The 26,248-nt window shown below is 41.5% G+C and overlaps 1 protein-coding gene across 1 annotated transcript in view; it reads right to left on the bottom strand.

Moving 5' to 3' along the window:
* The window catches only part of LOC145345062 (scavenger receptor class A member 5-like), a 93,806-nt gene that overhangs the window by 36,920 nt on the left and 30,638 nt on the right, over positions 1-26,248 (bottom strand). The window contains exons 4-6 of the mRNA XM_080192614.1: positions 13,990-14,664; positions 10,434-10,514; positions 9,316-9,420 (exon numbers count right to left, since the gene is read on the bottom strand). Coding sequence (XP_080048740.1) covers positions 9,316-9,420; positions 10,434-10,514; positions 13,990-14,664 — 861 coding nt within the window. The remainder of the gene's footprint in view (positions 1-9,315; positions 9,421-10,433; positions 10,515-13,989; positions 14,665-26,248) is intronic.

Below are 26,248 nucleotides of genomic sequence, written 5' to 3'. Positions count from 1 at the left end.
AAATTTGATATTCTTGCATTTGCCCTAAATAGCGCAAATAAAAAGCATCAGCACTATGTCTCCCTTTTTAAATTCTGGGCAATTTACTTGGATTTGCAACAAACATTTAAGGAAATGGTGAGTTAAGACAAGAAGTTGTGGTTCATGGAATAAATGACATTTTCTACATGGCTTAACAAAATCACAGAACAGTATGATTCATTGAAAATTTTCTGCCTGGAAAAAAGTAACTTCTTATGTTCCACAGCAATTTGTTCAATGACTTCTCTTAATGAAGCATTGAATGTCAATAAGGCTCATTGCCAGGTAGCGTTTATCCTAAAATTCTCAAGGGATTTAAGAGTAGTTTGTAAATGATATATGGTGTACAATATATACACAGTAAATGGTAATATTGTTGTCATAAAATCATAGAATCCCTACATGCAGAAGGAGGCCATTTGGTCCATTGGGTTTGCACTAACCACAATCCCACCCAGGCCCCATTCCTGCAACCCCACATATTTATCCCAATAATCTCCTGACACTAGCATTAATTTAGCATAGCCAATCCAACTATCCTGCATATCTTTGGATTGTAGGAGAAAAATGGAGCACTTGGAGGAAACCGACGCAGACAAGAGAAGAATGTGCAAACTCCACACAGGCAGTGATCTGTGGTCGGAATCAAACCTGTGTCCCTGGCACTGCAAGGCAGCAGTGCTAACCATTGTGTCACTGTGCTGCCCCAAAACCTGGATTGAAACATCTTTCCAAAGGTAAGTTTAGTTTATGTTTTACTGTCACAAGTTGGCTTACATTAACACTGCAATGAAGTTACTGTGAAAATCCCCTCGTTGCCACATCTGGTGCCTTATCAGGGATACTGAAGGAGAATTTAGCATGGCCAACTCACGTAACCATCTTTTGGACTGTGGGGGAAAACACATGCAGACACGGTGAGAATGTGCAAACTCCACACAGACGGTGACCCAAGCTGGGAATTGAACCCTGGAGCAGTGAGGCAGCAGTGCTAACCACTGTGCAATCATACCAATGTTCAATTTGGTTATGAATCTGTAAATCTTTGATACCACATTGGGTTCCATGTTGGTTTGAAGTAACACTTCAGTGTAGAACCTTAGCCATTTTTTACATAGTTCAGTATGAATGTCTGCTGGTGAAATCATTAACATTTAAGGTATCCTGGGAACAGGAAGGCAGAAGTTTGCATGGAACTATTCCTGGTGAACCAATGACTTTAATGATGTCAAAAGATTTAGGTTCAGGTTCTGGTATTTATTTTAATTACACTGTGCAATCCAAGGATGACAAAGAAGTTGATAAAGGAGGGTAGGAGAAGCTATGAGGCTGGGCTAGCACTTAATATAAAAAAGGATAGCAAGAGTTTTTATAAATATATAAAAAGGAAGAGGCTGGCTAGGGTGAACGTTGGTCCTTTAGAGGATGAGAAAGGGGAGCTAGTGGTAGGGGATGGGGATATGGCTAAGGTCTTGAATAACTTCTTTGTTTCTGTCTTCACGGAGGAGGACGTGAATAATTTGCCGGGTGTTAGCGATGGAAAGGTGGTAGGAATGGAGGGTCTTAATGACATTACTGTTACTAGAGAGGCGGTGCTCGACAGACTGGAGGGGCTGATTGTGGACAAGTCCCCAGGACCGGATGGAATGCATCCGAGGGTTCTGAAAGAAATGGCGGAGGTGATAGTGGATGCCTTGGTGGTTATTTTCCAGACGTCGCTGGATTCTGGGGAAGTGCCGGAAGATTGGAAAACGGCTAATGTTACGCCGTTGTTTAAGAAGGGTGCCAGGCAAAAGGCGGGGAATTATAGGCCGGTTAGTTTAACGTCTGTGGTAGGTAAAATGTTAGAATCCGTCATTAAGGAGGAAATTGCGAGGCATCTTGAAGGGAATTGCTTGATAGGGCGGACGCAACACGGTTTCATTAAAGGGAAGTCGTGTCTGACAAATTTACTGGAGTTCTATGAGGATGTGTCTAGGGCAGTGGATAGAGGAGAGCCGGTGGATGTGGTCTTTCTGGATTTTCAGAAGGCGTTTGACAAGGTACCTCACAAGAGGTTATTGCAGAAGGTCAGGGGACATGGAGTTGGGGGTAGGGTGTTAGCGTGGATAGAGGATTGGTTGTCAAATAGGAGGCAGAGAGTGGGGGTCAATGGGTGCTATTCGGATTGGCGGTTGGTGACTAGTGGGGTGCCCCAGGGGTCGGTGCTGGGGCCTCAGCTATTTACCATTTATATAGATGATCTGGAGGAGGGAACCGAGTGCAGGGTGTCGAAATTTGCTGATGACACCAAGATTGGGGGAAAGGCAAATTGTGCGGAGGGTGTGGAGAGTCTGCAGAAGGATCTAGATAGGCTGGGCGAATGGGCCAGGAAATGGCAAATGGAATTTAATGTTGGCAAGTGTGAGGTGGTCCACTTTGGTAGGAAGAATGGTAGGAAGGACTATTACTTACGAGGCGAAAAACTGCAGCAGGCGACGGTGCAGAGGGACCTCGGGGTCCTTGTGCATGAGTCGCAAAAACCCAGCTTGCAGGTGCAGCAGGTGGTCAGGAAGGCGAATGGGATGCTGGCCTTCATAGCGAGGGGGATTGAATATAAAAGTAGGGAGGTCTTGCTGCAGCTGTATAGGGCATTGGTGAGGCCGCAGCTGGAGTACTGTGTGCAGTTTTGGGCGCCGCACCTGCGCAAGGATATTTTGGCCCTGGAGGGAGTGCAGAGGAGGTTTACTAGGCTGATACCGGAGTTGAGGGGATTGAGCTATGAGGAGAGGCTGAATAAACTAGGCTTGTACTCGTTAGAGTTTAGAAGAATGAGGGGAGATCTCATTGAGACGTATAAGATGATGAATGGGATGGATAGGATAGAGGTGGAGAGACTCTTCCCGCTCAAAAAAGACAGTAGGACTAGGGGGCACAGCCTCAAGATAAAGGGGAGGCGGTTTAGAACGGAGTTGAGGAGGAACTTCTTCACTCAAAGGGTGGTGAATCTCTGGAATTCTCTGCCCGTTGAAGTGGTGGAGGCTGCCTCGCTAAATATTTTTAAGAAGCGGGTTGATGGGTTCTTGATAAGAGAGGGGATTAAGGGTTATGGGGAGAGGGCGGGAAAGTGGAACTGAGCCACAACAGATCAGCCATGATCTTATTGAATGGCGGGGCAGGCTCGAAGGGCTAGATGGCCTACTCCTGCTCCTATTTCTTATGTTCTTATGTTTCAAGAAGTAAGCAAAGGGTTTGATTTGTGCAGCTTGAAACAGGAAACATGGCTGGAATTCTCCAGCCATTCACTCCAGCGGGATTCTCCAGTCTGGCTGCAGTGAGTGAAGATTTGGCTGAATGACAAATTCTCCATACTTTCTGTCAGCAACAGCAGGGCATAAATGTCTAGAGGATTCTGGCCAATATATTTTAGCTAAGTTCTAGCTTACTAAAAGCCTTGAACTATTAACCATATTTGGAGGACAGAACACCTGAAGATAACTTGCTAGGATATTTCCTGAAGATACCTTGCCAGGCATCACTACTAACATATATATTTTTAATTACCTTAGTATCTGTGGGAATAGGTTAACATGTTATAAATGAATTATTTACCACAGCTTGTATTATTGAGAAGAGAATGTCACATTGTACAACTGCTCTGTATCTACAAGGATGTGTCATTTGTTTATAATGGAAGAAAACTTCTGGAGCCTAAAGAAAATAAGAGATGGACATTTGTCTCAGCTCTACATGACTAATTACAAAGGTGGGATGACACCAGAAGTCCCTCACTCTAAACCAATGAAAAGAGATAGGGTTTAATTCTCTAGCCATTCACTGACGGTGAGATTCTCCGGTCTTGCTGGCAATGTACTCCCGCCCATGTGTTTCCCAGCAATGTGGGATGGTTTCAATGGGAAATCCCACTGACAGCGATGGGACCACAGAATCTTGCCACCAGCGAACAGCATGCCATTTTCTGCCACAGAGAAACATGTGGCTGGAAGGCCAGAGAATTCCAACCGTGGTTTGGAGTATTTCATAATAAGTAAACAAGGAACAATTAGACTTAGAGATTAAAGTTGGAAACTCAGAGGCACAGTTTCACCATTGCTTCTATAATGTCTTTCTTTTGTGATGCAGTTCAATGTAACATTATTTCAGAGACTGAAGAAGAAAGGCATCACTGGCAGTCTTCAAGGAATACTAGGCCTTGAGGGATAAGAAACTTTCGTGCTATCTTCATTGCTTTCCTTATGTATTTATAACATTTTGCTCAATACATTCTATATGGTTCATGAGTATTACTTATTAGGTCAGCCACAACGGTGGACCCCATTGTTATAACTTAAGAATTTGGAGCCTAGATATTTATATTGCAAGGGTTTTATACCTCAAAATCCTAAAATTTACAACGTAAAGGTCTGCATGGGGATAATGAGCCACAAGGTGATTCATTATTTTGGCGAAAAATGCACCAACTAAATAATGCAGTAAGACTTTGATCTAGATAAAGGTAGACTAATATATGAACAGTGGTGAGGCCAATCTTGTAATAAGGTGTGCAGTTGTGGTCATTCAACCTAAAAGGATATCAATGCCACAAATGGTTCTGAGATTTGATAGGACAACAAAACACCTAAGGTAATTCTTGCCGGAGATTGCTTCTCAGCCTTTTGGCAAAGATCAAGTGTAGTATTGACATGCTGTGCTTGGTTGAAGACATTAGGTTACATTTTAGCTTCATTTAAAGCAAGATTTAAAAGCAGCATCTCGGCCTTTTGGCTAAGATGCAAATAAGATCAAACCTTGGAGGAAGTGCAATGCCTACTCCTATCAGCTTGGATCATGTAGGTCAAGCCCAAGATAGGAGGTGAGAGCCCTGTCTTGTCAGCTTGGATCGGGAATGTCTCAACTTGTTGAGACTCTGAATTGGACTTGATTTGATTGGACTCGAATTGGATAAATTAAAAAAAAAGTGGGCAGATTGAATGCAGATCTTCAAAATATTAAAAGGTAACAGCAGTTCCTCTTTTAATGTCATTGTTGCATTCTTGAAAAGTGTGTCTTTAAGTGAAACAACGGTAAGCAAATCAGATCTTGCCATAAGGATCAATGTATAAACTGGGGTTAGGTTCTTTTCATAGCAATCCACAGGACCTGTGAAAGAGCCAGTTATTGCCAGAAGGGAGTCAGAGATGGAGTTATTCTAATGGTAGTTTGACCTAGTCTGATATGAAAAACTTTACAGCTAATGAATTAAAACGTTTTATTTCATTCCTCATGGGAGATCGGGGCACTGGTCCTGGAACACAAAAAGCATGGGAGGGAAGAGGCATTCTCAGACTGATCTGTTTATTTCACAATATTCCCAGAGGATGGAGTCTGAAAGAGCTGTGTGCACACAAGTCCTGAATCTATTGCATTGTTTTAAGGTCAGCCTCCCTCTGACCCTCCCTATTCTCCAGACACAAAGCTGCCTGCTACACTGGTGAGACAGAGAAGAGGCCTCCATAAGGGTCTGCACGTTCGTGGTACCTGCAGTATACAGCAATGTTTGTAATGCTTCTAATTATAAATCCTTTTTTTTAAACTAATATCCTTTCTATATATTTTATTCTACTCTTAAATATAACTTACTTGAAGGTTTGAACAATCAGCTTAAATGTGAAATAAATAACATTAACAGTGCTTGTCAGGATTATGAAAGCATGCATGTTCCCAATTATAACATCAGTGTTGTAATGAAAGAATGTTGACAATACCAAGATGAAGTGATGATTCACTATAAATCAATGACAAAGAAAACCAAACCACTTAACAAACAATAAGCACAGCACTAAATGATGTAAGTGCAAAATCCGCAAGTCCTGGGAAGATTTATGGGTCTATGAAAATCTTTCTTCCCCAAAAAAACCCAGGAAATCTGGAATGAACTTCCAGAGAAGGTAATTGAGTCAATTTGCTCTTTTAAGGAAAAGGTACATGAATATTTGTTGAGGCGATGAATTGGGTTAAAAACATAAGAACATAAGAAATAGGAGCAGGAGTAGGCCATCTAGCCCTTCGAGCCTGCCCCGCCATTCAATAAGATCATGGCTGATCTGTTGTGGCTCAGTTCCACTTTCCCGCCCTCTCCCCATAACCATTAATCCCCTCTCTTATCAAGAACCCATCAACCCGCTTCTTAAAAATATTTAGCGAGGCAGCCTCCACCACTTCAACGGGCAGAAAATTCCAGAGATTCACCACCCTTTGAGTGAAGAAGTTCCTCCTCAACTCCGTTCTAAACCGCCTCCCCTTTATCTTGAGGCTGTGCCCCCTAGTCCTACTGTCTTTTTTGAGCGGGAAGAGTCTCTCCACCTCTATCCTATCCATCCCATTCATCATCTTATACGTCTCAATGAGATCTCCCCTCATTCTTCTAAACTCTAACGAGTACAAGCCTAGTTTATTCAGCCTCTCCTCATAGCTCAATCCCCTCAACTCCGGTATCAGCCTAGTAAACCTCCTCTGCACTCCCTCCAGGGCCAAAATATCCTTGTGCAGGTGCGGCGCCCAAAACTGCACTACCATCAATGCTGGTTTGCTTTTCAAAGGAAGTGGGGGAAAGGAAATTTTCTTTTCTTAAAGTAGATGATCAAAAATGGTAAGGAGGTGGGGCGGGAATGATTATCAGAACCATGACAGAATAATTATACATGACCACTTAATGGAATGGAACTTGAATAGTTTCTCACTCTCCCTTTTCCTATGTATAGTGCCTGACTCCAGTCTGCATCCTTTTGAAACACCAGCTGAAGTTGGAAATTTGTCAGTTAGGGAATATTTGAAGAGAGCTACAACACCAAGGTGAACTGTAGTAATTGTAGGAGCAATGGTCTCCCACATCATGCCATCAGGTGAAGAAAGACACATTGCTTTTGCACCTTGAACCTTGAACAAATTTAAAAGCAACTATACCTAGATTGAATGGGAGATCATGTTCAGAGTCAATAAATTCCATCAGTTCCTATCTGGGAGACAGTTTACATTGCTGACGGACCACCACCCACACTACCATTTTAGGGGTACACATGGGTATTCTGTCACTTGCAGCAAATAGAATGGAAAGATCAGAATTGTTCTTGTCTCACATACTTATACCAATACTGCAAATCTAGTTTACATTGTAATGCAGATGGATTTTCAAGATTGCCTCTACTGGCAGTTTTTCAGACTGCCCAAGGGGGGAATATATTCTACTTTGAATAAGTGGACAACATATCAGTCTTGTCTAGGCAAGTGAGAAAACTTAGAATGACACTGTACTCTCAGAGGTAATGGAGATGGTTTAACAAGGACAGACTTCTGGACTAACACCTAGCCTGAAACCCAACTACTCCAGGAGAATAGAGCTGTTAGTTCGGTCAGAGTGATTATTCCGCCACCACTGAGGAAATGGGTGTTAGAGAAGTTACACAAAGACCATCCAGAGCGTGAAAGAAATAACTAGAAATTATTTCTGGTAGCCTGGACTTGATGCTGAGAACAAGACAAAGCTAGAACGTGTTCTGCCTGTACAAAGGTAAGAAACCTGCCACTCTTAGCCCACTGCATCTATGGGAATGGTCTGAAGAGGTTCGCAATATGTACATGTGGAATTTGCAGGACCTTTTGAAGGACATGCAACTGTTGAAGCTCACACCAAATAGCCGGAGGTTGCTGTGATGATTTCTACCTCAACTGAGGAGACTATTGAGAGGATGGGAGAAATATTTATTCAGTTTGGATTTGCAGAACAGCTGGTAAGTGCCAATGGACTTCAATTTCTCTCACAGGAATTTGAGAACTTGCTACAAGAAAATGGCACTCAACATATTACATCCATGCTATATCACCCTGCTACTAATAGATTAGCAGAACACTTTGTCCAAACCATGAAACATACATTAAAAACAACCAAGGAACAGGTTCGCTTATTCAACTTGGGTTCATGTCACACTATCTGTAACCCCTACGACTTGCCTGGATGGCAAAATCTCACTAACTGTTCTGTCTGGAGACAATATACGCCTCTTTAATCTGTGCTTAATGCCTTCTCCGCTCACATTGTCAGCACCTTTAAGACTTGATTACCTGTAAAGACCCGCATTCCAATCATTATTTTGTAAATTGAGTTTGTGTCTTTATGTGCCCTGTTTGTGAATAGAACTCCCAATCACCTGACGAAGGGGCAGTTCTCCAAAAGTTAGTGGCTGTTGCTACCAAATAAACCTGTTGGACTTTAATCTGGTGTTGTGAAACTTCTTACTGTGTTTACCCTAGTCCAACGCTGGCATCTCCGCATCAGGGATTACCCCTCAGGGGAGAACTGGGTTCCTGCCATAGTCCTTGCACATTGTCCAGACCTTGGACAATATTATCTGGAGGAGACATGCAAGCCAGTCATTGGCTAGGAAAGCAGATCCACTAAAATTGGAGCCTGTCGAGAATTTAGGTTCAGACTTACCAAGTCAGGACTTTCCTCTGACTCCCACACCACCAGACATTGGTGAGGAAGTCAATACCTCACCCTCTGTTCAGGTGCAGACACAACCTCTAGTTCCTATATCAATGTCAGTCAAATCAATCGCTGCTCTCATCAGTGTGAAGAGGAAAATGCCAGATGTTCGCTGTCACCTGTTCTGAGAGTGATGATTTCCAGACCATTTGAATTTGTAGCAGCGACTAACTCATGAACTATTGTTCAGGTTGAATGGGATTTGGGGGATGTTCAAATTAAGACGGGAGGAAATGTTATTTATTTGTCTTTTGGCTCACTGTAGAATCTTCCTGTAATAATGTAAACAGGGAACTTTCTCGCAAAGTCTGACCCTGTTTGACTGCATGTACATGCAGTCAATGTCATTAGATGTAGAGTGGGAAACAGAGAGAAACAGCAGACATGAGAATGAACACACAAAATGTGGGGGGACATGGTAGCACAGTGGTTAGTAACACTACCTTGCACAGCCAGGGATCTAGGTTTGATTCCTAGCTTGGGTCACTGTCTATGTGGAGTTTTGCATGTTCTCCCTTTGTTTGCGTGGATTTCCTCCGGGGGCTCTGCTTTCCTCCCACCGTCCAAAAGATGCACAGTATTGGGTGTGTTGATCTGAACAGGTGCCAGAGTGTGGTGACTCGGAAAGTTTCAGATTAACTTAATGCAATGTTAATGTAAGCCTCATTTGTGACTAATAAGTAAACTTTACTTTACACCACAAATAAAGTTCCATATGTTTTTACCCAAAGTGCTCCCATGTCTCCAAAAAATATAGGAAGCTAATAGCATACCCCATGATCCTTTTTGTCCCTTGACAGAAATTCCAGGTAGTCCACGCTCTCCTGGATCCCCTTTGAGTCCTTCTATTCCAGGTACTCCAGGCAGACCAGGTACACCTAAAATGGAAAATTACAAAGAGTTACTAATCTGGATTTCTAGCAATACAGTTAAAAGTAGATAAAATTATGAAGAGGAACATAGGAGTTTTCATATTTTGAATGCTGTAATAAAAAAAAGCCACACAATAAAAATACAAATGTGCTTTCTCTCTTTCCCCAGCCCTCTTGCCTCTCCTCCACCCCTGCAATTGTGCCTAGATTCAAGTTAGAAGGTGCATGTCTGAAGTGTGCTTTGCTTAGCCTAATCTGAACCTGCCCATATGTAGTCGAGACCCAATTTGCCCTGGTTCATGAGTCCTTTCAAAAACCTCCATTGCCTATTTCATCTCTGGGGTGGCATGGTGGCACAATGGTTAGCATTGCTGCCTCACAGTGCTAGCTACCTGAGTTCAATTCTCAGCTTGGATCTTTGTCTGTGTGGAGTCTGCATGTTCTTCCCCTGGTGCGTGGGTTTCCTCTGGGTGCTCCAGTTTCCTCCTACAGTCTGCATTGACCTAAACAACTCCCAGACTGTGGCGATTCGGGGAATTTCACAGTAAATTCATTGCAGTGTTAATGTAAGCCTTATTTGTGACTAATAAATAAATGTTAAACTCTATTTATTCTGTTAAAAATGTATATTCAACTGGCTACAAGAAATATGGGCAATTTATGAGGAAATTATAAATGATAATTTAAAAATTCTTTTGTTGAAGAACTCTCATTTAACTGTTTTATCATCATATTATTTATTTGGCATCACTTAAATATGGGTTGACTGTTTTTAATGTTTCTTGTTTTGTGGAGGCTTTTGTTACTAGCCTTTCCTTTGGAAGTACATCTGCTGTTAATTATTATTGATTGCGACAGGCAATTCTTCTCCTTGCATCTACATTGTGGTATCAGTTGAGGAAAACTTGCCTTTGGAACAAAACTTGTTAGGCTAAAGTTTTTTGTAAAGTCATCCAAAGAAGATTCACTCTTCAACATCCTAACATTATTTTCCGCGTAGCATTTTTTATTGAACTCACCTCTCTTCCCAGTTTCGCCGGGAAGTCCAGGAACTCCCTCCAAGCCTTCATCACCTTTGTCACCTTTTGGCCCAGGAGGCCCTAAAATGTTGAATAGTTATCAAAGCAATTGAAGTGCAGTTAGTCAACCTCTGCAGGTAATTCTACTTCATTAGAAAATGCAATAAGTTTAGACCTGATCAGCTGTTTTAAAAATCATTGTTCATCCACCTTGTTGCTATTTACTGTGTTCTTAGATTCTACATATATATGATAATTTGCTGAAAATTCATGTCTTAACACATGAAAATCCCAACAAAATACATTCTGCAGGGCTCCGCAGCACCAGTGATGCCATGCATGCAAACAGCATATGTTGGGTAATCATAGGCATGTTTTCACCCATGACCAGTTTAAGAAAAAAAATGTAACTTACTTTCTCTGCAGCTTTGCTCTGATCATTTTAAATGGTCTTATCCAAAATCTGAATATTGCTGGCAGCATTGAGAGAACTATGATATTGTACAGAGACCAATAAGGCACCTTTTATCACCCTCAGTAATTTTCATTCGTCTCACCATCGAACCATATCCATATGTCTGCAAATCCTCCCTGCATTATCTGGTGTTGAAGCTTTTAGTGATGTAATTGAATACTTTCCTTCCCATAACCAACACATAAGCCACCAGCTAATTTACTCATTCATGCTTTATTACAGATATTATTTATGGCATCCATGGTGGAATCCTGCAGAGGTATACTACGGATTTCAAATGAACTGTTTCCCAGTTGCAGAGATCACTTTACTACTTAGCTTTGGCATTCTCCTTAAACTTTTCTAAGCTTGGTTCGTTGCCACATTTGTGGTTTCTAGAGAATGGCGATCTTTCAGGCCTCAATGTCAGAGAATGTAACTATACTACAAGGAGAGCACTTGTACTTGGCTGTGTTTGTGACTTAATCAGACACAGAGGGACAATGTATGAAAGAGTAAGTACAATATGTGAAAACAAGCATGGCTCAGTTAAGGTCATGTGCCATGAGCATGTAACCACAAACCAAAGATTAAAATTCTTTCTATTTATTAAAGACTTTCAAACTTCTTTTTGTGTTTATGTTGCTTTGGAAGAGTACAATGTAGAGAATGGCATATAATGACTATAGAGTTCAATTTAAGGCTTAGGAATATAGGAACAGTAGTAGGGCATCCAATCCCTCAAGCTGGTTTGCTATTGAATAAAACCATGGCTGATCTGTGGCCTAACTCCAAGTATCTGCCCTAGGTTCATATCTTTGATACCCCTGCTCAATAAAAAATTGTCTATCTCAGTCTTAAATGTGACAATTGAACCAGCATCCACTGCCGTTTGAGAAGGAGAGTTCCAAACCTCCACCACTCCCTGTGTCTGGAAGAGTTTTCTAACATCTCTCCTGAATGCCTTAGCCCTAATTTTTAGATTATGGTCCCTAGTTCTAGAGGCTTCAACTCATGGAAACACTTTATCCTTATCCACCCTGACCTTCCCTGTAAATACTTTGTAGACTTCCATCAGATCACCCTTCAACCTTCTGAATTTGAGAGAATAAAGGCCTAATTTGTCTAATCTCTCCTCGTAAATTAATCCCTGAAATCCATATGAATACATATTACATATAAATTATTATTCTTGCTCATTGAGCAGTTGAACTTAAAATTGTGCTCAAGGAAGTCAAGCAATAGGGTGCCTGCCCACCTTTCTTATCAGGCATGGTGAGTACTTGAGGAGGCCCAAGATGGAAAAAGGGCTTAATCTCCATTTAACATAAAAGAATTACATGCAACAGCAACATAACAATAAATATATGTGTTGTAAAGTAAAACAAAATATGGTCCAACTTGGCTTATTTAAAATGCATAGTAGTGATCTTTGATGAAATTATTCAATGCCCCTAACATTGGTTGAACCTAAACCCATAGCCACACAACAAGGACCAAACTGTCTGATGTGGTGTGCTAGAAGTGTGATATTCTGCACATATGTTAGGGAAGAATAAGAGTTGTCCAGAGCCTGAAAACAACATTAGGCCATTTACAAATAAGGGATCTAATGCTTTTTTGAGAATCTCAACTGAACAGATTCAAGAATTGTGCGACTGCATTTTATGGGATGCCATATTCTCTGCCTCACCCTGATTAAACAGTCATTAGAGAAATTATCTATCAAAATAAATCAGCTGTAGCCACTTTACTCTGGAAGCAGCATTTGAAGAGGATGTCCTGATTTAGAGAGCTGCTAATCTGATCGGTCAGCAGCTCTGTAGTTCCAGTAACATCAGGTTTGAGCAGCGGCCATTGTTCGGATTACAAGGCAGTCCTTGAAGAACAGGAGGATATAGCGACAGATTTCAAGGTATGTCAGGGTACTGGTGAGGACTGCCTGGCAGACCCCAGCGAGGGGGTGGTTGTGGTGAGGGGCTGGTTTTGAAAGGCCAGGAAGGAGGGATAAAAAGGGGATATCCTTGGTTGGGGTGCCTCTGATGGGCACAGGGGACCCCCAAAGGAGGTTTCCTCTCACACTTGCCTAACAGCAAAATGCAGAGAAAAGGCTGCCAGGTTACCCATCTGATGTGAGCCTCCTCATGCCAAGGGTAAAACAGCTGAAAAGGAAAACGAAGCATGGTGGGGGATGGGGACAGGGGAATGGGGTGGCTAAAATCCAGCCCACAGCCCACAGCAATTCATAAAAGGACAGTTGAAGGTCATTGTCAAAATGAAAATATTAACCTGAGTGCTCTCCAATGCTGAATCCACCGGCACCATTCACTTGACCACTTCTGCCTGCCTTACCTTCCCACCTTCTTAGCCCTCTGCCAATTGTTTACCGCCCCTATTAGCCCCCTCACTCCTGATTTCTCTCCCTCTCACCAATTGCCTTTATGCTCCAATTGTTTCCCCTCTCCTGATCATCTCCCACCCTTGTACAATTCTTTGTCCCCTGTCTCCTGATCATTTGCTCTCCCTCCCACTCAGCTCCCTAGGCATTGAGACTGATGACCTAGCAACTGAAAGTACAACCTCAATACTGAAAAGTTGCCTGGGGATACCCAGCACTACTGTGTGTCCAAGTCTTCAGGCTCTCCTACGGTAAACCTTGAACCTACCCTTATGATGCAGATATTGTTCTCTGTACCAGTTGAAACGAGCTGCTGGCACAAACCAATTTATTAGCCAACATTTGCTTTGGACAATTTGATCTCCTTACAAGACAAGCTTATGCCTGTCTCCAGCATTTTGTCACTGCCAAGTATAGGTAGCATTAAATCCATGAAGATCTTCTTCATAATTTTGCAACATGTGTTCTTAAAGGTCTAATATTCAGTAAAAAAGATATCAGCCTTACACAAAATAAATTAGGAGAAAGCAAAATAAAAAAAAATGCTTCAGGGTATAAATAATAAAGATAAATAGAAATTATCCTTCAAGTTACTCTTATCTTTCGTCGTACCTGTAACTTACCTTCCATTAGGAGTATTATTAAAATGGAAGCATAAAAGGGTAAAAAACATCAAAGTGACTAAAATGAAAAAGTTCTCATACCCTGCACTAAGGTCAGATTTTTCAGGGTAACTGAGTGTTCCCAGTCTTTCAGTTTCAGATCCTCTGTGACATTGTTGAGTACGGCTACCTCATCTTTCAGCTGTTTCTCCATGTTTTGCTGAACGGCTTTCAAGATCTTTGCATCTTCTGACACATTTGCTAATTGTATTTGAAGACGCAGTAGACTTGTATGGTGGATGCTAATGTCCTCCGTGATGGTACTGTTGACTACATTCAGTGTCCAGTGTGCCTCCTTTATCTGCCTACTCAGATTTCCTACATTTGATGTTATTTGTTTCAAGTTTGCTTGCTGGTGTTGGAGTGTACCCTGTGCACTGTTTAAACCTGTAGACAAATTGTATATCTCTTGTCTGTTTGTTGAAGTAAACTGTTGTAAGTCATCTTCTAAATCATTCACAGATGCATTAATATCATCCATGCGTGCCTCAAAACTCTGTAACTTGTTTTCCAGTTTCTGAACAGACTGACTCAGTTGAAAAAATAGGATTGAGTGATTTCGGAAGAGCTCATGCAGTTTGAAAATATTATCCATGACATCTTCCTTGGGTGCCTTCTGCTCCATTGTTTGACGCATATCTTTGAAGCCTTCGCCTAAGTTTGTAACATTGTCTGACAATATTTTCCAATCAGTAGATGGACGTTGATATCTGGGAACTGAAAAATATTAAAACAAGTTTTGTAAAAACATCCTGCTGCTACTTCTTACTCTTTTTGAACAATTTTTTCTTCAAGCTCCTGGCAAAAGCAAGCAATTTACAATTTATTGTATATCAATTAATTTATCACTCAATTCAGAATTAAAATTTGTATATTTTGTATGAAGTAGTAACACTTCTAGATGTGTTGCTTTCTCCAAAAGATTCACTAAATTTATTGTGCTGGTCATTGAAAGCTTGATAATTGCTTGGATAATTGCTTGATAATTGCTTGAATTGCTCGATAATATGCTTGGATGGGGAATTTAATATCATCGTTTGATGTATTGAATGGGAAATACATTTTGGATAAAGTAGACTTGTACCCATGTATGCCTTTAGTTGCTCCTTTTTGGAAACTGGCCATCATTTTCTGCAAATCTGCAATGGCCAATTTAAAGGAAGATTTTTTTCTTCTGCAAGCAATTTACTGCCTTTTTCATGCCTTCTCTTTTAAAGTGTGATTTCTACCGGGATGCAGTGCCACTGGCCTTAGAGACCCTCCGGCACTTCATCCATGTGACTATTCTTCAAGGGTGGACCTAGAAATCAACATCAGATGAGCACTTGAATGTCAGAAATGACACAGACAACATTACTGTCTTCAGATGTCCACGCATTCAGGGACATTGGATGCAACTAGATAGCATTAAGAAGACAGAATATGTTATTTTTCTTTTTGGACACAAGGACACTGAGGCAATTTTGAGCTGGTGGGATACCTTTGATAACCTTTGATAGGAGTAAGACATAGATTTAATGTTTCAGCAATGTGCTTTAAACTGTGCCCATTTATTTTACTATAAACTTTTTCATGTTACTGTAAAGGACAACTTTACCTTTCAGTATAGGCTGAAATCATCTAACTGAACATAAAATCATCAGTGGACCTTTTTAGTTTTGTGGTTAAATATTTTTCTCACTAAATCACAAGAAAAGCTTAATTCCAAATTATCCTTTTCTCCTTTAAAACACTTGGCTATCAAATGATGATTCTACAAATCATAATTATTTTCTGTACAGATAAAGACTAATCAGCCCATGGGGCATAATCTTAAGAGAACAGAGCCACATAAAGGCCAGAAATGAAGTAGTAATTGAACCAGATTTTGCTTTGTAACTTAGCCACCACATTAGCATCCTACATCCAGGTTCCCTGCCTTCCCACAGCGGCGCATGTGATGAAAGGAAGGATTTCTAATTGAACGGACTCTGATGTGGGTCAGATTAGCTGAGGAGTACTTTCTACGGCTTCACAGTATATCATACTCTTGTTATGGACTAACTAATATTTTATGTCATTCTAGCATTACCACTCTGCTCATACATTCTATGCCTCAGCTACTCAAGGGAATTCTCCTGCACACTTTCAAAAGCAGTCTATTGCTTTCTTCCTCACTATCAACAAAATGGTCAATTTTGTTTCATCTAAAAACTCCTTAACTATACCCCTACATCTAAGTTTAGATCATTAATATATAATACAACAAAAGCAAGGGACCCAATACTGCATTTTGCTGAACCCCACTGGAAACAGTTATCCGGACACAAAAACACCCTTTGCTTTCTGTCTTTGAGCCCATTCTGGATCCATCTTGCCACTGACCCATGGATCTTTTGGGATTTTAAATGGATTTTGATTCAAAAACCTTACTAAAATTGATATAGATTACATCAAATGCACTGCCCTCATTTACCCTTCTCCTTACATAGAACATAGAACATAGAACACTACAGCACAAACAGGCCCTTCGGCCCACGAGTTGTGCCGATCACATCAACACCTACCAACCTACAGACCTATCTATAACCCTCAATCTCATTAAACCCCATATACTCATCCAGAAGTCTTTTAAAAGACCCCAGCGAGTTCGCCTCCACCACCACTGATGGCAGCCGATTCCATTCACTCACCACCCTCTGAGTGAAAAACTTACCCCTAACATCACTTCTGAACCTCCCTCCCCGCACCTTAAATCTGTGTCCTCTCGTAGCAACCATTTCAACCTGGGGAAATAGCCTCTGAGAGTCCACCCTATCTATTCCTCTCAACATTTTGTAAACTTCTATCAGGTCGCCTCTCAACCTTCGTCTCTCCAGGGAAAAGAGTCCCAGCTCCCTCAACCTAACTTCATAAGGCATGCCTCCCAGTCCAGGCAACATCCTTGTAAATCTCCTCTGTACCCTCTCAATAGCTTCTACATCTTTCCTATAGTGAGGCGACCAGAACTGCGCACAATACTCTAAATGAGGCCTGACAAGGGTCTTACCTCTTCAAAAAATTCAAGTAAGTCAGTTAGACACAAAATCTAATGATGTAATTGTGAAAGCTCATCATCCTAGGCTGGATTTTGGTTGGAGGCCCAGTTCCGGCAGTGATAGGGTCATGTGGTTGGCAGAATTGGATTGGGTGGTGGCTGACTAATTAATTATCCAAAAGTTCTGATTCCATCCAATTAATGAGTTGGGGAAGGAAATAAGATGCATTTTTTTCTTTTTATTTATTTTCTAACCTAATTTCACAAAAATGAATCTGCATACGTTTGCATTTTTTTCTTTTTATCTCTCTCCAAATGCATTGACATTTTCAAACTTTGAAAAGATTATATAAAAAAAACAGAAAATTCTGGAAATACTCACTGTGTCAACTTCTTTGGCAAGTTGAACAGAGTTACCACTTCAGGCTGCCAGAATGTGACCCAAAATGTTAACTCTGTTTTTTCACTCCGCAGGTGCTGGTCCACCTGCTGTGCATTTCCAGAATTTTCTGCTTTCATTTCTGATTTCCAGCAACTGCACTATTATGCCTTTGCTTAAGAAAATATATTATTGTGCTGCACAAAAATCTATTACTGTAAAGCATGAAACTATATGGGGTCAATTTTCCTCGTCTAGGCAATACATAGATCAGATAAAAGGAGTATGATCCATTATGACTGGTCTCCACACTTTTTACATTGCTCTGGTATTATCATGGCTTTGAGATAGGATAGGTATGGTTTGATCTGCAGGCCTCAAGACTTTGCAGAAATGAGAGGCAGTTGGGACATTAAGCTGATTTTTTTTCTACACCCTAGCTATGACTGTATCACTACATTCTGCACTCTCTCGTTTCTTGCTCCCTATGTACTCTATGAACAGTATGCTTCATCTGTATAATGTGCAAGAAATAATACTTTTGTATACCAATACAATAAATCAAATCAAATTTTCCCTGCTTCATGCTCCTATTTCCGCCTCTCATGTTTATTGGACACTTACTTTTCGCAAGTCCCAAAAAGAAGAGACTTGAGGTCAATGCTGGGGCTCCTTGGAATGTACAATCTGCAAAAATCCTAAGGGCAGCCGAGGGCAAAAAAGGTTCTTGTAGCCAGAATTACAACTGCTATTATTGGCAATTGCAACAGCAACAACAGTTTACGTTTATGTAGAATCTTTAACATGATCAAATATCCTGAATGGCAACAACATTTTTATTTGGGCAAGAGGTTACCATTTTGAGTTGATACCTATTTTCTGGATGTGAGCTGAAATGTTCATTCTGTTTTTCTCTCCACAGATGCTGTTTCACCCAAGCATTTCTGATATTTTCTGTTTTCATTTTCCATTTCCAGCAACTATAATATTTCAATTTTGCACGGGAACATTCATTATTGTGCTGAACAAAGATCCAGTACAATGAGGCATAAAATTATATGGGGTTAATTTTCTTAACATAGGGCATGTCCATTTGCAGGTCCTGTACTTCTGCCCCCGTGCTGTCTTTCCCACACTGTTTAAGTAAGCACATTTCTGATTTGTCACTCCTATTGTAACCACTTTAGCTATTTTAGTATTCCCTTAACCTGGAGCATCTATATCAGTCTTTGTGGCCTGAACTGTTAGCCCATTTTTTTATCCTTAAAGTATCATTTTTAGTAATATTCCTTGCATGAATGCATGAATAGGGTGGTAGTAGAGGGATATGGTCCCTGTAAGGGTAGGGCGGTTTCAGTTCAGTCAGGCAGCATCGTCGGTGTAGGTTTGGAGGGCCGAAGGGCCTGTTCCTGTGCTGTAATTTTTTTTGTTCTTTGGGCTTTTCCTACCACCCCATGTATAAGTTTAAAGAATAGTAAAGAGTAAATTGATTGGCAAATGGATTCTGATTGGTGGTGGAGTTGCCATGGAGAATATACCAGGAAATGGTTAACTGCCAAGCCTCTGTTCAAATTCAAAGCAGGCAGCTCAGCTTTGATTGGCCAAGGCATTGCCATGGGAATGAACCAGGGAATGGCTGTCCCCCAAGGTCTTGTTTAACTAAAAAAAATTACACACCATGCTCCTTCTGTTTCCAGAAGTCAAGGTTCATGTGTGAACCCCACATAAGTGAGTCAGACTGATGATCTTAAATTGGTTAAAAGTGTAATTCTTAGCACAATCATGATTGATTAGCAAGTTCTGTTCAATCATGGAATCACATCTAATGTTGATCAGTCTAGGTGAGATTCTCCCATGGACCTGCTGGCAGGTGTTGGTGGGGGAGGGGGTGGGGGGGGAGTGGGGAATTTGGTGGGAGTCTGAAAAACAATTTTGCGCCAGTGTGAATTTCTTGTGCTGATGCCTGCCATGGCGGGTCATGAAACCTCCCCCCACACCCCCCACCCCCCCCCCCCCCACCCCACTTCCGATTCTCCACAATGCCAATGGGAAAACATGTTGATTCAGAGCATGTCTGTTGGGACTCACCCAACCAATGCCCCAAGTTGCCTCAGGGTGGAGGCTGCTAACAACTCTGCTGGACGTTGGAACACCTCAGCAATGGGTGGGGGCAGCATCTATCACCCTATAGATGCTGCCCTATCTAATCCTTCAGCTCCAGTGTCATTGGGGATGTCCAACTTCCAGGCTCAGAGAGTTCTTGGAGATCCATCTTCTTTTTCAGGAAGCCCATCTTCTTTCTCTAATGGTGGGTCAGCGATGTTGTGTGATTTTTCAATTTGGCACCCAGATATGCTGCCAGGACTTGTTTCAGCATGCATGTCCTGCAACGGATACAGCACAAACCCTCCAGGTGCATAATTAATTAGGTTGTGGCCAAAAGATATGGCGTAATTTCTCATTGGCCTCCACAATGGGAAACAGTCTGCGTTCCTGGCCCTGCTACGAGACCTAGTCCCAGATGGGAAAATCCCACACTATTTTTGAGTTTTGCAAGCAGAGTCTGTACTTTAACTGTTGTAAACAGCTGAAGGGATGTACTATTTAATGCAATCCCATAGTCACTGGTAGTGCGAATCAGCAAAATAATCTTAAGAATGCTCATTTTTATTCTTCAAAAAATTGACAAGAAACACCGGCTAGAATGGTATGGCCGTTTACACCGGCAGGATTTTCCCATCACGCTACAGTGAATGGAGATTTGGCTGGACACCGATTTATCCGACTTCGCAGCAGTGGGAACGTGGCGTGTATGGCCAGTAAAAGAGCGCTCACCAACTTTCAAAACATGTAGCAACCATTCCGAAATTGCTGAGTCTATGGAACTGGAACAGAGGGTGACTATGTTACCATTATGTTAGCAAAGTTTTGTCTTCTTTAATGTAAAAATAATGATCGTCGTCAGTCACAAAGCTAGACATTTGAAAGAACTGCAAAACAGCTGGAATAAGTCGTCTTTTCAGCAAATTTAAGAGAAGAGAATATTCCTTTTCTCTCTGAGGCAAAAGTTGAGTGGTTTTGCTACACGTTGATGACAATGCTGACACATTGATATTCCACACTGGGTTAGAAATTCTTACCAGCTCTATGAAAGCTTATTGGCATAATGTTTTTTCCAGCTGCACTCATCCACGAAAGTTAAATATTTAAGAACATAAGAATTTTAAGGAACAGGATAAGGCTGTTACACACAAGCCTATCCTTTCTGGAGTGATGGGAAAGGCAGGTCAGATTATATAATGAAAACAAGGGAAACACCAGCCTTTAAAAATTAAGAAATAACATATTAAACAGAATCACTTTGGTGATAACAGTGTAATGCAGAAAATATCAAGTTCTGGTGAATCTCACTTCTCTGTGGCTTTAACACTCCTTCATGCTGGTGCTCATTATAATCTTATTGGGCTGCTTTGTCTCGGATGGTATCAAGCTTCTCGAGTGTTATTGGAGCTGCACTGGAGGCAAGTGAAGAGTATTCCATCACATTCCTGACTTGTGCCTTGTAGATAGTGGACAGGCTTTGGAGAGTCAGGAGGTACATTACTCATCACAGAATTCTCAGCCACGTATGCACTCTTGTAGCCACAATATTTTAGATAGATTTCTGCCCAATGGTAGTGCACAGGATGTTGTTAAGGGGGATTCAACATATATTCTGAATTATTGCAGATGGTCATTACCTGGAATTTGTAAGGCACTAATGCTACTCGTCACTTATGAACCAAAGACTGAATGCTGTTCATATGGGCATGGATTACATCGGTATCTGAACTGCAATGTACTACTGGACATTCTGCAATTATCAATGAATATCCCTCTTCTGATTAAAATTCTTACAGCACTGCATCCTGGTCCTCAGAGCTCAAATCGTGGCACTGGTCTCCATGGCTTTCTCCTAATACTTCTGAATATGTGTCCGGAGTTCCTCTTCACCACCTTTAGATATAGGACATCTCTCCTCCTTTCTGCCTCCTCCACCATGGCCTCCAGTGCGGCATCTGAAAACCTTGGGACCCACCCTGCTGTGTTTTTGAGCCATTCTTCAATGTTACCCAGGTCAGATTTACTTCCTGTCCGACTGGATATTTGCTATAGCACCTGCTGCAGCCAGTGTGCTTCCCCTTTAACAGGTGCAGACTACTTTAGGAAGTTCAGGTTAGATTTAATCAGTGCTAACAAGTTACGATTTTGGATCCCCTGCTAGTGCGTGCAGCCAATGTCTGGTTAGCCTGGTTAGGGTGGCTGTGTGCAGAAATCATTCAAATAAGCATAATTTTAGTGTGCTGCATTATATTGAATGGACACAGGTTAACCACTCATCATGATCTCAGTGTCCACTTGTTGGTCTATCCAATTCTAGTCACAAGGAATTTTAGAGTGCAGAGAAGGGTAAATATGTGGCCTATCATGATTGTGCAGTTTTCTGAAAGGACTTGTTCCTTTCCCTTTCTTCATACCATGAGTTCTCTAATTTGTGACACATTCCCAACTAAATGCTGAATTTATGAGTTTTTTCAGGTTGGGTCGAATTCTCACACCTGGGATTAGGTACTATGGCAGGATGACGTGAGAAAGAGTTTTGTGCTGAGCAACTGGCAAGAATGAACACTAGGTCTTCCAGCCCTTATCTTATTAATTATGCTTCTGGGGGTTTAGCTCTGCAATCCTGGGTGGGACAGCTGGATTGCATGTGTCCCGCTGTCATTTCTGGGTGTCATATTGAAAAAGCACCCAACATCATTAACAAAGAAAATGGACCTTCTGAAGAATGAAGATGGATCTCCAGGAACACGCTTAGACTGGAAGCTGGACCTCCTTGATGACACTGAAGCTGAAAGACTCACCATTCACTGCTGTGGTGCTCCAGGGTCCAGGGTCATTGGTGGCCTCTATCCTGAACTCTGGAGGCAAAGTCAGGCATGGTTCAGGTGTGTCTTGTCTTCTACACGCCACATTCTTCCAGATGTGTTCCTGACCAATGTAATTTCCCACTGGTATCACAGAGAATTGGGCACAGGGAGATGATCCTGGTCAGGCCTTCTTCGGCAACCCATTAGCGAGATGCACAAGGGTTTCACACTAGTCACCAGTGGCTTCCAGATTTGCCATGACAGGCACCAGCAGAAGATCCCGTAGAAAATTCACATCGGCATAAAACTGATTGATACACTCCTGCCGAAATCTCCCCATGGCCGCCAATGAACCTGCTGGCAGAGGTTTGGATGAATTCCACTCATTGTTTATTTTTGAATGAGTTAGTTAGAAGTTTCATTTTGCGTGGAATAATATTTTCAGTTGGTTTGCCTGTGTGGATTACAAAATCAAAGTTCTTCAGTGAGATTCTAATTTCCCAATGAATGCTGGTTTAACCACTAAGGACCACTTCATGCCAGCCAGTGCTGATTTGATTTATGATTCAAGAAAGCTATGACTCATTTTTCCTAGCTGAGCCAGATGCAGCCAATTTTCCATCGCTGAAAAATATTGCTTAGTCGAGAAAAGCAACAAATTGCATGTCACAAGTGACATGAGTGTAATTTTTTTGGGGATTCAACAAACTTGTGTAATTAACTTCATATGTGGAGACATCAGAGAGCGTGCAGAAAAGGTTCATAAGGATGGTCCTAGCAATGAGGAACGTCAGTAATGTAGTTAGATTAGAGAAGATGAAACTTGGAGAAAAGGAGATTGAGAGGATATTTGATAGAGATATTCAAAATCATGAGGAGTCTGGACAAAGTAGATAGAGAGAAGGTATTTCCATTGGCGGAACGTTTGAGGTAAGCAAAAGGCACAGATTTAAGATATTGCCATTGGCAGAAGGAGCAATGGTGACATAAGGAGAAATATTTTCATGCAGCAAGTGGTTAGGATCGGGAACGTGCTGCCTGACATTGTGATGGAAGCTGGTTCAAGTAAGGCATTCAGACGGAATTGGATTGTTATCTGAAAAGGAAGAATGCACAGGAATATGGAGAGAAGTCAGGGTCGTGACACTAGGTAAATTGCTCCTATGGAGACCTGGCACAGAAACGACAGGTTGAATGGCCTCCTGTTGTAACCATTCTGTGAATCTGTATAGAGGCATATGACTGAATTTTAACACACAGAAATCAGCGGGCTGGATTTGGGGGGAATGTTAAAATTTTAAAAATGTGAAATCCACCTCCAACCCACACACTTCCTGGTTTAAAAATGGCCGGGCAAGGAGTGGATAAACCTACTTGAAGTAGGTTTGGGGCTGGACTGTTTGTAATTGCAGTGTGTTTGATTACACTATTAATGGACCTTCGCTGTTGTCTGGCTGGTGGGACGGGGGGAGGGGTGGGCTGCTTTCCTACCTGTTTCCATTCTTATCTATCGAATCATAGGTAGACAATTACCTGCAATAGCTTCTCTACCTACTCCCATGTAGTTAGTTACCTTTGGTACCCTGCAAGGGTCTCTCCCCTTCCTTCCAATTCATCTACATATTACCCCTGGGCAACATCATTGAAAATACAGTCAGTTATCATGTTTTGTTATCATTCAGTCAAAAGATTTGGACACCGCTGGGTAAGCCAGCATTTATTATCCATCCCAAATTGCCCTTGAGAAGGTGGTGGCAAGCTGCCTTCTTGAACTGCTGTAGTCCATGTGGTGTAGGAGCACCTGAAGTGCTGTTAGGAGGAGTGTTTTGGGATTTCGATCCAATAATAATGAAGGACCGGCGATATATTTCCTAGTCACTTTGATGTGTGACTTGAAAAAGAAATCGCATGTGGTCATGTTGCCATGCTACTGCTGTCCCTATCCTTCTCTGTATTACAATTCTTGGGTTTGAAAGTGCTGTCCAAGAAGGCTTGGTTACTTCCTGAAGTGCATCTTGTACATAGTACACATTGCTGCCATTGTGCATCGATGGTGGAATGACTGAATGTTTATGGTGGTAGTTGGGATGTCAGTCAAGTGGGTTGATTTATCCTGGCTGGTGTCAAGCCTCCTGGATATTATGGGATGCAGTCATCCAGGCAAGTGAAGAGTGTTCCAGTAGATTCCTGATTTGTACCTTGTAGATGATTGACAAGCTTTGCATAATCAGGAGATAAGTTATTCTCTGAAGGATTCCCTGCCTCTTGTCTGTTCTGTACCCAAAATATTTATATGGCTAGTCCAGTCCAGTTTCTGGTCAATGGTAACGCCCAGGATATTGAGAATGTAGGATTCAGCGATGGTAATGTTATCGTTGCCTTGCACTGTGTGGCCCAAATGTTACTTGCCACTTATCAGCCCAAACCGGAGTATTATCAAGCTCTTGCTGTATATGGATACATTCTGCTTCAGTATCTGAAAAGTTGTGAATGGTGCTGAACATTGCGCAATCATTCCCACTTCTGACCTGAAAGAGCTGGACATCTTTTAGCCTAGGGCAATACCCCGAGGAACTCCTACAGTGATGTTCTTGGGCTGAGATGATTGAATCCAATAACCATAATCACCTTCCTTTGTACTAGGAATGACTCCAACCAGTGGAGCATTTTTCCACAGATTCCCATTGACTTGAACTTTGCCTTCAAGCTATACCAGGTCAAATGCCGACATGACCTCCAAAACAGTCACTCTTCACTCACCTCTAGAGTTCAGCTCTTTTGTCCATGTTTTGGCCAAGGCTGTAACGAGGTCAGGAGCTGAGTGACCCCAAAGGAGCCCAAACTAATTGTCAGTTAACAGGTTATTGATGAATAAAATGTTGCTTGATGTACACTGATGATAAACAGCATTATTTCATCACCACCTCCTTCGACCTTTCCATTATCTCTAAATTATCACGTTGCCTGTCCAACATTGGACAGACATTTCTTCCGATTAAACAAGGAGAGACCAAGGCCATTGTCTTTATGGTCATCGTCACAAACTCCTCTCCCTTGCCTCCAATCCTATTTCTCTCCCTGAGATTGTCTCCAATTGTTTGGAAACTTGGTGTCATATTTAACCCCCAAGAAGAGTTTCCATCTAAAAGTCTGCACCATTTCTAAGATCATCCGTTTCCACCTTCATAACATGCCCAAATCCAGGCTTATCGCAGCTTATCTATTGCTTCTTACGTGGCTTGTTGTTGTATCTTGTTTTATAATGTCCCTGTGAAGTTCCTTGGGCCCTGCTTTTATTAAAACTGCTGTATCAATGTAAGTTGTTATTGGTAACAATAGTTAATGGCCTCATCTTGTGCCAAAATTTTAAAGCCAATTTAGACACCAAGCCACAAAGATCTATTGGGACAGAGATAAGATGAAGATGTAGGTTTGAAGGAATATCTGAAAGGAGGAAAGTGAGAGTAGAGAGGTAGTGAGGTTTAGGGAGGGAATTCCAAAGACAATAAAAATTTGCAATTATGAAAGGGGAATCCTAGAAAGGAATTAAATAAGTGCTTTTCAAACTTTCTATAAGTTCAAATGAGATCATTTTCTCCTGTTGAAGTTGATTCACTTTGCACCCCTCAGCTGCAAACCATGTTGAGTTCCAAAGAAAGAAAATTGCTGGGACAGATAAATTTTGATACCACACCAACTCCTGCATTTATCTGTTAAACATTGAAAACTCATTCCAGTTTATATGGTTTATTAAGGGTGTGAGTTGTTGATTTCCGGGTCACAACCTCTTGAATGTTTTATGTTGTGTACAATTTTCACTATGGGGAATACTGCAATGGTTACTGCCCAAGGTTGAACTCAAGTTGTGGACTTTGGTGCCAGCTCATTTTCAATTATTAAAATAAGCTGACGACGTAGTGTTGAAAGAAATACTGAGAATCATCAGCAATAATCATGTTCCACATTCATCCCCACCCTGGAAATTTGAGTGTATAA

Source organism: Carcharhinus amblyrhynchos, chromosome 7 (assembly GCF_965287045.1).
Source record: "Carcharhinus amblyrhynchos chromosome 7, sCarAmb.v2.hapA, whole genome shotgun sequence".
NCBI lineage: Eukaryota > Metazoa > Chordata > Chondrichthyes > Carcharhiniformes > Carcharhinidae > Carcharhinus > Carcharhinus amblyrhynchos.
The sequence above is the reverse complement of the archived record's forward strand: the minus strand, read 5'-3'. Positions and strand labels throughout refer to the sequence as shown.